The following is a 16,407-nucleotide window of genomic DNA, read 5'->3' as shown; positions in this document are numbered from 1 at the left end:
CAATGTTTTGTCTATGTACCAATCTGTCTATTTAGTTATGCATAATTGTACAGCTCTAAACAGGGTTCCATAATTTGAATTATGAAGTATGTCGATGTCTATTGACAATCTCTGGCTCGTGATATGTCAAATAATTTCAAATTGGCACATGTAGTGACAGATTTGACTAGTCAGTTTTTACTGTTCATAGTGTCAAATCAGCATGTTTTAAACAAAAGTACTATCAGCTTTCTATCAGTAATTTCGAGCATTATATGTTTGCTTTGTCTTGTGTTTTTGTAGTTTATTATACCGGTAATGTACAGTTCAGTGCTATTTATGAACTGAGTGTGTTTGTACTTTCGTCTATCTACCTTTTTTTAATTCCGCTGATTGAGACTTAAAGGTGACAGGTTAAAATCAAAGTGCTTTTGAGCACTGAAGGGTAAAGATTGCATTCATTGTTTAGTGAGATCTGAAAATTAAAACTTGCATATTGTGTTAAGCATTTGAAAGCAATGCCATGAATTGTAGATTTGTTCCATTTCCCTTTGTGTTAAGCATTTGAAAGCAATGCCATGAATTGTAGATTTGTTCCATTTCCAATAATTTTAGTTGGTTCAACTAAAATTGTTAGAAATAAACACACATAAGAATTGAAATTGTGAACGCCAGCAAAGGCAGATAACTCTTTTAACTCTTCTAGTTTGATTTTTAATATTAGTTTAGCAATGACATGATTGATATTTTAGAGTGTATACTAGATACTTTTACCATGCACATTTTATGTCTTGGCAAATATGGTTCTACACATACACATCATTTAGCAAGTTCAACATATCCGAGTACATATCTCAGTTATAGATTTCTTGTTATGTTTATATATAGGATGCACAGAATGGTGTAATGTGTCAAAGCACTGTGTTTTTTTTAAAAGAATTGATGGAAGTCTTGAAAATTGATGACTAACAAGCCAGCTCATAAGGGTTTTGATTGCTTGAATGCCATACCCGAAGCTGTAAATGTTACTGTATAAAGGAGAGCCTCATCAGTAGTTGTCTACTAAAAACAATGATGCAATATTTATCACAAACTGTATGAATTATCTTTATTATTAGTTAGAAGAATGAAATGATCTTTTACATGTGATTTCCAGATGTAAAATCAATGTGTTTAGGCATCTGTTAATGCTGTGCTCTGTAAATATTGTTTCAGGTTGTTAGTGTAAGTTTCAGTCTTTCTTGAATCAATGAGACCATTATAATTTTGACATACCCAAAATTATTGCAGAAAGCAAAATACCTAATGTTTTTTTTTTGTTGTTTTTTTTTTTTTTTATCTGTGAACAGTCATTATTGATACTGAACATGAAGTGGTTATTAAAGTTGTCTACTTTCTATAAATTATTTTTTGGAACAGAAGCAAAATAATTTCTGTTTGTGACAGTTCTATGCTTTTGTGATTTTTTTGCAGGTATTCACTTTCATAACTTTTAATTTTTGAATTACTGGTATATGATTAAATGAAACTTTTGAGCAGACAAAAATTGATGCTCCATTTCAATAGAACCTTGTAATATAAGTATACCTATATAGTAGAACTAACAACAGCATGTACCGAACTATTGACCCTGTAAAAAAACATGTTTTGACAGAACACTTCTCCATTTTCTTATAACAAATAAAATATCCCAGCACACAATTCCTTTTACTTTGTTTTAATAATGTCGTCATATTTTATGTTGGTCTACCAGTTGATATTTTTTAGTGGGTGTGTAATAAAGATGCAGTAGTAGTTCAATTGCTTTTCAAGAATTGACATCCTTTTTTGTTTGAACCCTATGCCAGCATTTTTTGTAATCTATGCTGCTCATTTTAAAAACTTTGTTTTCCATCATTATTATGTACATTAATTAGGCTGTTTGTTTGAATTGTTTTACATGTGCCATTTCAGGGCCTTTTACAGCTGATTATACAGTATGGGCTTTGTTCATTTTTGAAATCTGTACATTGATCTATAGTTGGCAATTTCTGTGTCATGTGGTTCCTTGTAAAGAGTTGTCTCATTGGCATTAATAACACATCCTCCTTTTTTTTATTGAAACAGAAATTTCTGTCGGCAAGAATGACAAAAGATAGAATATTGTTTTTAAATTTTATTTCAACTTTATTTCTGAAATGCTTCATCAATACATTGTAAAATAAGACATTTTACTTACTTTCATAAACATAATTCTAGACCATATAATGGCCATATCAAACCCTGAGACAAACATTAGGATCACACTTTCCTACTTCTGACCTTGAAACACATTTTCAACACAAAGCGAGATAAATTTGTAACCATTTATTTTGAAAATATTGCAATTTAACAAACAAAACAGATTATATTGCAGAAGTTATAAAAGATGGTGATCCAAAAATAACACTGAATACATTTCACATTAGACAGAAATCATAATTTCATTCTAACACATCTTCAAATTTTAAAAACATTGTAAAATAACCGAAAATTGTTAGTTTAAAATCAAACTATCTAAACTGTTATTTTACCATAGATTCTATACCTAATTAAAATCTTAATCAGATTTTTATAAACTTAATAAAACTTTTGCTTGAATTAGTATTAAGGCCCTTATATAAAACTTTTGATCATTGTCACGAAAATAAAAGATGTAATTATTCACCAGAAATTATCATTACAGAATATTGCACCATTTCAATATGTTCAAAGCCTCAGCAAAACTTATCGCATAATAAAAATAAAATTTCTTCACATTTTAACATGCAATCTGCATCTCAAAAATAAATAGCACCTTAAACATAGTTTTGTATAATCAGAGATATAAACACAACCACATGCCAAGTGGAACAATGGTCAGAACTGGAATGGATTTGAACACTTTTACTTGTTTTTTTTTTTTATACATGTATGATATGAAGAATGTTAAGGGAATGAATATGTCACAATCAAAACAATGAATGTAGGCTGCCTGGCATGTGGCATTGTTTATATTTTTGATGATACCAGTCCAACTTTAGCTGGTAACCCCCCAGCTTTATCACAGTTCACATTGCCTTTATAATTATACATTGTTACACTACTGTTATCAATGCCCCATTTATCTGACTAAAAGTACACAAGTTGTTGTTGTTACTACAATAAGTTCATAACAATGTATAAATACTCTATTGGATTTCCTTCCTCTAGATCTAATATAACCAACCATAAGACCCTCATATCCATTTTGCTGGTATTTGCAGTTATTAAAATACCACTTGTCCAATACACAACATGGCCATAGAACGATTGTCTCTCCGATCGAAGGCCAATGGTTAACTTTTTAAATAACAAAATTTTAGGTACACAAAGTACCTACCTCGAAATGATTGGAATGACTTGTATTTGATGATCATGATATATGTTTTCATTTTTTGAGGTATTAGACAATTTTAAGCAATATTATTTGATTTTTTAACAAATTTCCTCTAAAAGAAAACTGATTGTTCATAAAAATAAAATGGAGATCTGTGACATTGTTGAACAATCAGTTTTCTTTTTTAGTAAGTTAACTATTATTATGCTGCACTTTTAAATAAGGATTTGTATTAAAACACTTTTGTGCTGTACTTTTTCACAAATTAATTTGATCTAAATATGAAATATTCAATTTTTTTTTACATTCTAAATGACAAAAATTTTCTTTAAAAAGTAAAAATAATAGTTTTATCGATTGAAATGACACCAAATGAATAAGCTTATGAACATTTTTTTGTAATATTTACATTTTTTTCAATATGCCCTATATTTTCATTCCAGTATAAATGCAGCTCACACACAAGTCCTGTTTCAACAAAACAAATATTCATTAAATGCAGTTGAATTATCGCTGAGCATCAAATGTGTATTGCAATAGTCAAACAGAGAAATTAATACTTATTGACATTACTACACCTAGAGCTAAAGATAATTCAACTGCTTTAATTTTATGACTTAGAATGAAGTTATGTACATTAAAAATTAACAAAACACACATTTCTTCTGATGGTGACTGGAATGTTATATTCTAAACGAGAATGTATTATTTTCATAAGCTCTCATGTCGTCATTTAATACTGATAAAATTATAAGCTGTGGCTACAATAATAGTTTTTAGTTAAAAAACAAAATCAACAGAACAGGAAAATAACATCAAAACAACTGAGCTGTTAATAAAACTTGCAACACAAACAAATTTGGCAGTTAAATTCAACAAGTTGATAACATTTTCACAATTTGCTCTGCAATGGCATTTTATGGTTTTGTACCAGCTTTCTACACTAAAATTCAACATTGTAAAAGTATAAAAAATGAAAAACATGAAAAAGTACAAAACATAAAAGACATTTTCACATAAAAGACAGGCACAATTTTTATGTCCAATCTCACATCAATCACTCGCCATTCAATCATATTTTTTTTTATCACTGATAAACACATGTATAATCTCTCATGTATTAGAACTGCCAATGTGTACAGTCATTCTATTTGGACCCAATTCTTTTAAATTCTAGCACTTTCAAGTCCACAACCATACACATATTTTGAAAGACAATGTTAACATAACGTTATGAGTATCCCTGAAACTAAACCTTTCAACAAAATATTATTGATCTTCTATACACAAACATACATAGAAATAAGTATTGATAGGATTTATCTCCCTTTATTTTAGATTAACATGACATACTTATCATTGTGGAAAAATAAAATTTCTTTCTTTATAAAAATGGATTTCCACTACAAGATCGTGTTGTTTTTATTTTTTTTGTAGGTGGTATTTACATGATATATAATGTACCAAATCCTACATCCATACTCGACACTTTTATACACAACACATTCTTACAATGGACAAAATACAAAATAGCACACACATTCAATACATGTATAAAATCTGTCAAGTTAAGCACTCAAAAAATAACACAACCAGAACAATAACTGATATCAAATGAGTTTGGTCTTTGTCTCAGATACTTATGCCACAACTAGATGAATGAGAGCTTGGCAATGAACAACCACTGTCGCTACTGTCCTCAGTAATTTCACTTAAATTGTTTGGTTTCCTGGCCATTGTACGTCTTTTAGCCAGTCCTGAACTTGGTGGAGACAGTTTGAAACTTGGTATATTAAACTTGTCATCATCATCACCACTTTCATATGCATCACAGTCAAAATCGTCCCTCCCACCAATAAAGAAATTGGGAGGCTCCGAAATCAAAAGATGTTGCTGCATCATTCTGTTGATTGAGACTGCTTCTCCAGCAAAACATTCCAGATCTTTTGTACTGTTGTTTCTGCAATATAAATAAGAGTCCAATGTATAACAGATAAAAGCTTTCATGTTTTCATCTTAAACAAAATTAAATGTCATGCAAAGTAAGACTTTAAAGAAATGATGCTTATTTCAAGCTTATCAAACACTAGTGTAAATTTATTTGCTTCAACAGTCATATTTCCGTCTCAATTTAATGTAACAGTTATAGTGTAAAAAACAAGACATTACATTGTTAACAATGTAAACAGGAAAAGCATCAAGTGGTCACATACTTTATCTGATGTATACAGGAAATTACGTTTTATTACATCCCACCAACATACAGTTCTTAATATGGAAATGTACACGACTTGTAGTAAAATAAAGCATACCTTGTAAGAATACCAGGAGTAGCCAATGGGGTAGGTGCTGCAGGACATGTGATCCATGGATGTTGTAGAACCTCCAAAGCTGTCAGCCTCTTCCTGGGTTCACGGACTAGTAATTTCTGAATGAGATCTTTGACATCGTTGGATACATCTCCCCATTCATTGTCAGGGAATTCAAACATGCCATCCTGAATTCTAGTGAACAAGGTCTCTTGACATGACTGACAGGCTTCACCTCTTTCCCAGCCACAGTCACCACCACATTGTCCATAGAATGGAGGATAACCACATAACATAATATACCTGAAACACAAAATTCATTTCTAGGTTACTCATTTTGAATTTCACTATTTAGCAATATTTAAGCACTAATCAATATCATCTTTCTAAATTATGTAAATGAAAGTTTTGAGTCTATGCTATTCAACAAGAAAATTACGAAGGAACACATTGAAAAGATTCATCTGGATAAATTAACACCTGAAAATTTTGCTATTTTTTTCTTTTTTTTAAAACCAAAATAGTAAAGAACTTACAATATAATTCCTAAGCTCCACAGGTCACATTTCTTATCATATGAGAATGATTCTCCAACCCAAGCATCAACAACTTCTGGTGCCATGTACTCGACAGAACCTACAGGTGTAAGAAGTTCTGGTGTTGTACAATTGTCTTCTGTCTGGCTACCTGGTACCCCACTAGCCAAATCAAAGTCACAGATACGTATTGGGACTACTTCATCAGTTCTCTCGCATAAAATATTATCTGGTTTGAGATCTCTGTGTGCAATGCCTTAAAAAATAATAAATAAGATCATATTAATTTGTGCTTGGAAAAATGTTCCTTTGTAGATTATCATTATATACAGAATATGCTAAAAACAATCATGAAATTTGATGCTCCTACTGCAAAATGTATAATGTATGGTTTTTTTTCTTCTTTGCTTTTTATGCCAATAGGTATCTTTACAACAAAGTAACTAAAATAACATTTTTTTTCTTCAAATAAATGTCAATCTATTAAGAGACATTAATTTAAGATAAATGCTGGAAAACTAGGACACTTCCACACTGAAGTATAATTATTTTTTTTATATATATATTTACCTTTTTGGTGAAGAAAGTTCAAAGCTATGGCTATCTGTTTGACTACAAGTGCAGCCTCTCTCTCACATAGGTGGCCTCTTCTTTCAATATTGGCAAGTAATGTTCCGCCTTTCATCTTTTCAAATACCAAATAAAATCTGTCCTCTTCTTCAAAGTATTCAAATAGTTGTAAAATATTATCCTGGCCTTGACAAATACTGAAAATCTCTATCTCTTTAAAAACCTTATTTCTTGATCTGGTAAAATCTTTTTCAATAACCTGCAAAATAAAATGATTTCATATAACATTTTTAACTTTCTTGATACATGTAGGTATTGTTTATTTATATTCATATTTTTAATTTTTGTAATATTCAACTGTATTTATACAAAATTCATAGTTTCTACTTATCACTGGTCATCACAAAAATGTGTTATTTGTTTCATTGATAATAAAAATATATATTTTGAAATTACCTTAACAGCATATTCTTTGTTCGTTGTGTTTTTTTTGTAGGTTTTAACAGCAGCACATGCTCCATTTCCAAGAATTTCTCCAGTTGCTGTATACAGATCTGTTAAAAAGAAGAATATTAAATGATTGATTCATACCATAAATACATATACAAACAGTAATGAACAATATCATTACATTGTTCAATAATAAAAACTTATTAAAAGGTCATGACATCTTCATTAGTGTTTCACATTGAATTAACCCACAAATATTATTAAACTTTTCAAGTTGTGTTTTCCCAAAAATACCATGAACCTTCTCACTTCAACTGCAAGAAAACAAATAAAAAAGTTACCTTCAAATTTTTTAACAGAGTTGTCAGCAGCCCTCCTTTTTTTCTTTTTATTTCTTGTTCTGATATTCATAGAGCATGGGCCGTTGTTGTTTTCCGAGTCTGCCAATTCCATATCCAAGTTTGTCATTATACTTTCGAACATTAAACTTTCTGGTCGTGGTGGTGATTGTGAGCAATACTTTGACTTTTGGTCGATCTGAAATAAAATGATACATTCACAATAAAATTTCATTCATATCTTTAAGTTCTACCAAACTAAATCCCAATCATCAATATAATATGAAAATCAGATAATAGGTTCAATTTACATGTTCAGAAATAAACACTTCAAAAATACCTTCTTCAACTGAGCATTGAAAATCATACTCCTCTGTTGTAAACCCTTTCACCATACTGACAAGACATTCACAAATCCATTCCTACTCTATTGGTTTTTCAAAATGAAATGGATTTCACCAAATCATTGCAATAGTAACAGTTGCATCATAAAAGTTTATTTATAAAAGCCAAATTTACTGGTAAAGTATATTTTAAGTAGTTGAGCTAAGGAATCTAAAATTAGAACTGCTTTGTTAAACCAGCCAATCAGAATGCTAGTTGATTAAGTCATTCTATGGTTTAGGATTTTCCATTTGGGCAATCCGCCAAAATATCAGTAAATACCTAAGAATATTCCAGACCTCTGACAAATTTTAAGAGTTAAATATTTAATTATCATCTATATTCATGATAATGTTTTGCTTTCTGATAAACATTTACTGTTTAGAAAACTCAGTTATGCTTAACATGTAATTGTGTCAACAAAGAAGTGGGTCATCTTCAAAATATTTACATTTCATACATAATCAATATCCATGGCCTTCATGTAAAGATTACAGTGAAATTAAAAGTAAATTTGAAATCAACATAATAGACAATATCTATAAAACTGTTAATAGTTTGTGACAAATATAAATTTTAATATAAACAATAGATGTAAATAACAAAAAAAAATATCTACTGGAAGAACTGGAATTATGCATGAAAATAATTGCAAACACCCTGAGGCAACACCAGAGTATTAAATTGTAAAATTTCAGAAAATAAGACCAAGTCAACAATATTTTGCAAAAATATTCAATGTTTTTAATTGTGGAAGAACAAATGATTGCAAAAAATAATTCTACTTACATCGATCATTTTAAATGCTGATAAAATTCCTTTTTAAATAAAACTGATTATTTCCTGATTATATTCCGACAAAATTTGTAAAATCCAATATTTCTAAACCGGTAAATGGTCATTAGACCTGAATAATTTTGATCACCCTTTCATTTCAACACACTCTCAATAAACATTCAAGACTGAAAAAGTTTACGTCAGCCAAGCTATTTATACTAGCACAGCTACGTGGCTCAACGTTGACTGGTTGACTCAACGATATGTGACCCCAGTCTACGTACGCAGTTCCACGCAATTTTGTTTACATCCGTCTCACAACAATGTCGGCCATGTTTACTATGGCGTGACCTACAAACAATGCAAATTTCTAAATTTCTGGTGTTAAATACAATAACAGCATTTGATATCAATCAAAATCAATCTTTTATTCATGATTAAAAGAAACCTTCTTAGTATCTCAATGCAACTTACTTCTATCATGACGCTTTTTGTATTAGAACTTTCAAGCATCCTCCCGCCGCTGTCACCATTTTCTCAAAACAATCAGTCGGAGATTTACGGAAGAATAATGAAAATTAATTTTTGAAATTAATTTCTAGAAAGCATCACTTTTTGTTTAAAAGTTAATGAAAAAGTTAACTTACGCAAAAAATATATATATAAAAATAAGATTTTTAAAAGTTGTAAAATTTAAGTCTTATAAACGTTTTAATAATCATAATTCAGCATATTTAAAGAGAGATAATTTTGAACATTGAATATTTATTTTTCTCACGTTTTGTGTGTAGAAAAAAATGGATATTCCACCAAATCATCCTGACGGTAAGTTTATGTATAGTTTTGTAGAAGCAAATTTTTGTTTGTTAAATAGCTTGTTTGTACAGATATTGATATGTGCAATTGTATTTATCTTAATTCTCAATAAATCATGATATTGAAAAGGTAAACACTGTCTTACTCAAGGGTTTGTTACTGTTAGTCTAAAGTTGCTGTCATGTCTAAATTTTCGACCTTTTTGGGGTTCATTTATGGTTAGTATGGAGGTTTTTCTTAGTCAGGTATATGTGTTGTGATCATTGATATGGTCAGTTTAGTATTTTGCTTACTGTTTCAATGTTTGGGGAGATAACATGATTAAGGTTTATGACCCCTTCTGTAGCCATTTTTGTACGAATATTTCAAACTTCAATTGTATCAAAACTACAGATGTAATGAATAAAAGAGGGGAAACTTGATGCAAAGCATTATTATTTATTGTTTCATTGCATTTAATAGAAAAAGAGTACTTTATGGCAAATAATCCAAGATTTTTATAGAAAATCCACAGCCTTTAATACAGAGATTTTTGTTATAAAATTTGAAACATAGATTACGCACTTGCTTTTCTATGATGTGCTGGTGTTTATTTTTTACAAAAAGTTCTAATCAACCTGCAAATTCCAAAATACCTCGTGCTGTCCGAGTCACTAAAGTCAAATGTACCCTAAAAGGTGAACTTGATTTGGTCCATATTTTAATTTGTTTTAACCAATAGCTACATTAATAAACTCATTTTAAGGAAATCAATGCTGTCACTGCATGCAATAATCTTATATCTTTCAGTCATGACATTGCCAAATATGATGGTACAAGGATAAATGCTGTGGATTTTCTATAAAATTTCCATATGTTTAGCATTTAATCAACACAAGGGACCATAATCCTTAACTGACAAAATTTGAATCCTTTAGCTTTCAATAAATTAAAACATAGAACACTGAAGCAAACACTCTTCTTTTTGTCAGATTGAGACACCTAAACCTTCGCAAAAGATAATGTACTTGTGTGTCTCCCTATTTTCCTTTCTTACAAAATGTATATCAAATATAAAGGATTAATTGCTTCAATCAACTTGAAACTTTGTACAAATGTTCCCTATGATATGATCCTTCTAATTTTAATGCCAAATTAGAGTTTTTACCCCAATTTCTTATTCCACTGAACATAAAAAATGATAGTGTGAGTGGGGCATCCTTGTACTATTGACACATTCTTGTTTTAAAATATTTTGTTTATTTGTGCTCACTTGTAATTGTAACTATATTTTGAATCACTGAAAACACAAATTTATAGTGCAAAATTCAATAATTAATCAATTACAGTCTATATGAATTAATAAATGTTATTTATATATCAGTAAAATATTCATTGCAATTCAATTTCTTGTGTTTTGGCATGGACTTTATTATATCAGTACACTGCAGTACAGTTTTGGATTTTTTTTCTCTGATCCTAAACCCTTTATACATGTACATGTAAAAATGTATATGGAATTTTTCTCAGATTACAATGGCATTGCACATCCTTTTTATTTTAATCTATTGGAAATGTGTAATTTAGTTTTGTTAGTTTGGTCACAGTTCATTCAGCTTCTATTCTCATTTATCTTCAAATATTATTGGAATATGTTTAATACCTTCTAACCAAAGTCTCAAATGTCTTCTAATTGAAACTATAAATCATAAGAAATTTTAATAATCCTCAGTTTCCTAAAGGATGAAAAACTTTCGTTTCATTTTGTGATTTTAAAGTTGAGGAGTTTTACCAGATGTTTTCAACAATACCATTGTTTTTAACATTTTTATTTAATGACTATTTTTTTCCTTTCAGAACTTGAATTAAAAAATATTATAGACAAATTGGCAAGCTTTGTTGCTCGAAATGGACCCGAATTTGAACAGATGACAAAACAGAAACAAAAAGACAATCCTAAATTCTCTTTTCTTTTTGGTGGAGAACACTATAACTATTATAAATTTAAAGGTAAGTTGATACATAGGTTAAGAGCAATTGTGTTGTTATTAGAAAAAGTCTCTTGAATAAGAACTTATCAATTTGTTAAATCTGTCATAGAACAATCAGTAAAATATATATTTTCTCAAAGAAAACTGACTGAATGCAAATTTTAAAAAAACTCAACATTATTTATAGAACAGTTTGATGTCAAATGCCAAAACAACAAATTGAACAGGTCTTTCTAGAATTTTATTCCAGATACATAATTTATAATGAAGTCAATGTATTTTTGTATAATTAAACATAGAATTATTAATAAATATCTTTTGTTTTGTTTTGTTAATCCAAAACTGTTAGAATTAAAACTGTAGATCGCATAGATCAAAGAACTTTATTATTTTTCACAGGTTTAGGAAAAGTTATATAACAGGTGAAAGAACTCTTTTTGTTATATTCTTAGTCCATTTTAATTCCCCCTAGGACTTCCTCTTTATGCATTTATTTGAAGAGATCAGAAATCTTTTGAAGATTGCATTAGTTTAATTATTTGATCTCTCATGAGAATTATCGAATTGATAAAGGTCAGACAAAAATATGGGTTAATCCTTTGATAACATGAAAAACAAAGCCTTGTTTATTTGAGATATATAATTGGAAATAATTTTCACACCATGATAGACATAATTTGTTAATTAATCTATTGATATTGACACCTCTCTTAATTACTTGTTGATTTCACTCTAAGGGTGTCATCTCAGAGGGAGTATGAAAACATCTAGAATTAGTAAAAAGGGAAATATTAAAAAATATGCAAATGATATTATAAGACTAAAAACATTTTTAGAGTAAATAGCATTTGACTTTAATATAAATTAATAGTTTTCTTAGAAGTTGTGTTCATATTTAAAAGAAAATAGAATACAATAAAAATATCATTTTTTTTATGTGATAGTCGGTTAAAGAGCTCACCAGAGCTCATGTTTTCTCTGTTATTATGTATATATATGCCGAATCTAAATAAAATTTACTTACTTACTTACTCAAATATAAATACTCTTAAGATATGTCTTAACATATTTTAAGAAAATCATAGGATCAATGATAGTTATAAATCAAATAATGTGGTCCAGACACATTGATGAAAAGTCATAATTTAATTACAAGAATTTAAATGAGGAATCTACATTTACTTTTATTTTTTAGATGCATTTGAAACTAATATTAAAACAACGGATTAGTTTACATGTATAGAGTCTTGTCTGTTTGGAAGTGAGACATTGTTGATACTATTCTGAAAAGGTCTACATTGACGCCATCATCACAAACTAACTGTTAATTTCCCGCCCTATAAAGTGTCTGCATTGACGCCATCATCACAAACTAACTGTTAATTTCCCTCTCTATAAAGTGTCATCTCAGAAGGAGAAAAACACAAATTAGAAATATCTTACCTCCTATACATTTCTAGGAATATGATTGGTTAAAAGCGTCCGCGTGAAGACCGTGTATATTTGATATTGGGTTAGTAGGGAGGCGGGGCTTATATCATACACGGCTAGTAGTGGTGTTACGTCCCTTTATAAAAACAAAACGGTACTGAGAAAAACTCTTAAAGGTTTCAACAGAGGAAGAAATTGATGATTAAGATTGAAATAAATTCATAAAACATTTTTAAAATTACAAGTTGTTTTTGTTGGCATCTGTTTTTGGTAGGATCAATGGAAGTAGTTTCTTAATGCTAACTTGCTATTTATAAATTTACTGTTTACAAATTTTTGAAATACTAAGGCTTTTCTACCTCATGCATAGATTACCTTAGCTGTATTTGGCGAAACTTTTAGGAATTTTGGTCCTCAATGCTCTTCAACTTCGTAATTTATTTGGCCTTTTTAACTTTTTTGGATTCGAGCGTCACTGACAAGTCTTTTGTAGACGAAACGCGCGTCTGGCGTATATACTAAATTTAGTCCTGGTATCTATGATGAGTTTATTACTAATTTTGATAGGTCACCAGTCTCACCCCATATGGAATTTACTGACCCCATATATACCGTATTAGGTCACTAGCACACTATGTAACTAATAATACATGTAGCAATATAATGAAGTGTAGAAATAAATGTTTTCATTCAACAGTTTATTGAAACTTTATTTATTGCAGATACATGAACATCTTTTTGTAGCATTTTTATTTACATTCACCCTTGTATCCAATTTTGTAAATGAAATGTTATATATGGTAAAAACAAGTGTCTCTATAAATTAAAAAAAAAATTGTATAAAAAAATAACTTTATCCATATGATAATACAAGTTTTGATACATGTAACCTGCCAGATTAAAGAGATCACTCTAAATGCAGGTTGATATTACTACACATTCATTACTTGATTCTGTTATCTAAATTGATGTCAGTCAATTCTTTATATGCCCATAAAAGACACTTGTGGTCCAATTTAAAGGATAATGATACTTTCATGTTAGCAGGATAATTGTTGTGTAAGTTAATTGAGGGACACAAAACTCTCTTTCTTTGTGCATCCCTCTCCTTTTGTCTCATTGACACTTGTCAAAATGTTCTCTTGGAGTTTGTTCTCACACTTCAGTCCGAAGATCCACCATGTCCAAAAAATGTTATCTTCGCTAACAAAGGATTATAACGCAGTCCCCTCATAAACTGTATGTTTAATACATTTCTTATATATTGTTAAAAATGATGATTCCTTGGTCGAATGATCAAAACCATTAATTTTTTAGCAAGAAAAGGTCCATTTGACTTTCCAAGGAGACAAACCAACACAATTTATCTTAATTAGAATTGTTCTGAATATATCAAAAATAATGGAAACAGGTTAATCAATCTTTTGAGTGAAATTTGCATTTTGAGTCTAGATTTGATTTGCGTCTTCATTGTTGTTACCTTTAATTCCTATTCAAATATTTTTATAACTAGCTGTTATCAACACATTTAATTGAATCCGCTACAAAGGCACAAATATGGACCCTATTTCAAGCTTAAATTTTGCATGTGATGACAAAAAGAGATCTTGTAGTAAATTAAATTGTTGTTTTTTCATAACATACAACATATATGACTTTGATATTTAGTTTGTTCAACCTTGCACTCTATGTTTACAAGGCCTTAGATTGTTTGAAGTCCAGAAGATTTTGTCAGATTTTTCAGAAATCTCTATTTATTTCATTTGTCCAAGTAAATGTCATTGTCTCATTTGAAAAAAAAATCAACGAAAATCTTTGCATTATATGTTTTTGTATGTTTTTTTTATCAACTTGAAACACTTTTATCTTGAGATAAAAATTATCCCTGATATTAGAGGCCAAATAAGAACCTTTCCACACCTACTCCTGTCATATTTAAACATAGATTACAACAACAAGTACATGTAACAATGTTCGAGAAATAGTTATTTCTTTGTAACCAACATTTGCTGGACCTAAGCTTTTAATAGGTTATTCTTTTTCGATTTGTTGCATATTTTCTTTATTGCCCAATAGTATTTTTTTGATTTTTTACAAGAAATTAAACATGTCATAAAAATGTCAGTGATCTTTCAGTCAAACTGTCAAGCTATTAAAGTTTATTCCTATTTAACTTTAGTAAACCAACAGCAGCAGACATTAGCGCAGCAGCAAGTAATCGTCCAACAAGTGATTACACAGCATCAGACTCTTCCACCAGCACCATGGCAACCCAATACATCAATGCCTCAGCCAATGCCCCAGCAGACATCGCAGCTAAGTCAACAAATCCAGGCTTTACAGCAGCAAATAGCTCAGCAGCAAATAGTCAACGACCAGCAGATCAAACAAAGTGAACAGAATTTAGCTGCTCAGTATCAGAGCCTGATGCAACAACAACAGGTAAAAAACAACTATATCAAGGATATTGTAAAGTACATACTTATAAAATTTGATATAGTTTCATAAGTTCAAGGTAATGTTTCATTGCGCAAGACAATTTGATATTAAATAATCACTGAAATTAATAAAAAAAACCAAATAAAAGTACATGTATATCATGTGGTATGGTGTGATTATTTTTCAGCTTAATGAATATTATGAAATTAGTTTTGTATACATGTTAAGGAGTAATCAATTCTTATGTCAATAGTACTATAAGGTTTGAAATAAATGACTTTAAATTTACCATCACAAACTGAAGTATTTGGAAGAATGTGTCTGAGGACACAAGTGCTCCTGCTCAAACTATCAAAATGGGAAAGACGGAAAGATGGAATGATAGATGGTCAAGGGTAGCACTTATGCCCTAATTGACTATAGTGGGGGACTTAAAATCTTATTTGTTGTGTTCTTGTTTGTTGTCTTTGCATTTTACTTTCGTTTATGATAATGAAGATATAAATATGTTACATTTTAAACTACTGGTTAGTTAAAAACCTACAACTGTTTTTTGTCGAGCCTGCAACTTTTGTTGCAGAAAGCTCGACAGGGATAGTGATCAGGCGGCGGCGGCGGCGGTGTTAGCTAACTTCTTAAAAGCTTTATATTTTAGAAGGTGGAAGACCTGGATGCTTCATACTTTGTGTATAGATGCCTCATGTTACGAAGTTTCCGTCAGTCACATGTCCAATGTCCTTGACCTCATTTTCATGGTTCAGTGACCACTTGAAAAAAAAAGTTCAGATTTTTTGTAATGTTGAATTCTCTCTTATTATAAGTAATAGGATAACTATATTTGATATGTGCGTACCTTGAAAGGTCCTCATGTCTGTCAGACAGTTTTCACTTGACCTCGACCTCATTTCATGGATCAGTGAACAAGGTTAAGTTTTGGTGGTCAAGTCCATATCTCAGATACTACAAGCAATAGGGCTAGTATGTTCGGTGTATGGAAGGACTGTAAGGTGTACATGTCCAACTGGCAGGTGT

The 16,407-nt window shown here is 30.1% G+C and overlaps 2 protein-coding genes across 7 annotated transcripts in view; one reads left to right on the top strand and one right to left on the bottom strand.

The window, feature by feature from the left end:
• Window positions 1-2,119: 2,119 nt before the first annotated feature.
• On the bottom strand, window positions 2,120-9,307 carry LOC139527148 (MAP kinase-interacting serine/threonine-protein kinase 1-like). Of its 3 annotated transcripts, none has more exons than XM_071322448.1 (7): window positions 9,194-9,307; window positions 7,562-7,757; window positions 7,227-7,324; window positions 6,771-7,029; window positions 6,201-6,456; window positions 5,668-5,967; window positions 2,120-5,315 (listed from the first exon to the last, which is right to left on the bottom strand). In XM_071322448.1, the coding sequence occupies exons 1-7, from the start codon at window positions 9,230-9,232 to the stop codon at window positions 4,988-4,990; spliced, it is 1,476 nt and encodes a 491-aa protein (XP_071178549.1). In that variant the 5' UTR covers window positions 9,233-9,307; the 3' UTR covers window positions 2,120-4,987. The 3 variants fall into 3 exon arrangements, with proteins under 3 accessions (XP_071178549.1, XP_071178543.1, XP_071178532.1); XM_071322442.1 differs by lacking the exon at window positions 9,194-9,307 and adding an exon at window positions 8,732-9,070; XM_071322431.1 differs by lacking the exon at window positions 9,194-9,307 and adding an exon at window positions 7,899-8,153.
• A 120-nt stretch (window positions 9,308-9,427) lies between these two features.
• The window catches only part of LOC139527047 (calcium homeostasis endoplasmic reticulum protein-like), a 72,934-nt gene continuing 65,954 nt past the window's right edge, over window positions 9,428-16,407 (top strand). For all 4 annotated transcript variants that reach the window (XM_071322311.1, XM_071322328.1, XM_071322304.1 and 1 more), the window contains exons 1-3: window positions 9,428-9,544; window positions 11,372-11,524; window positions 15,116-15,378. In XM_071322311.1, coding sequence (XP_071178412.1) covers window positions 9,517-9,544; window positions 11,372-11,524; window positions 15,116-15,378 — 444 coding nt within the window. In that variant the 5' untranslated portion in view covers window positions 9,428-9,516. The remainder of the gene's footprint in view (window positions 9,545-11,371; window positions 11,525-15,115; window positions 15,379-16,407) is intronic.

This window comes from Mytilus edulis, chromosome 1, assembly GCF_963676685.1.
Source record: "Mytilus edulis chromosome 1, xbMytEdul2.2, whole genome shotgun sequence".
NCBI classification, from domain to species: domain Eukaryota; kingdom Metazoa; phylum Mollusca; class Bivalvia; order Mytilida; family Mytilidae; genus Mytilus; species Mytilus edulis.
Note: the sequence above shows the minus strand (reverse complement) of the source record. Positions and strands in the feature narration are given on the sequence as shown.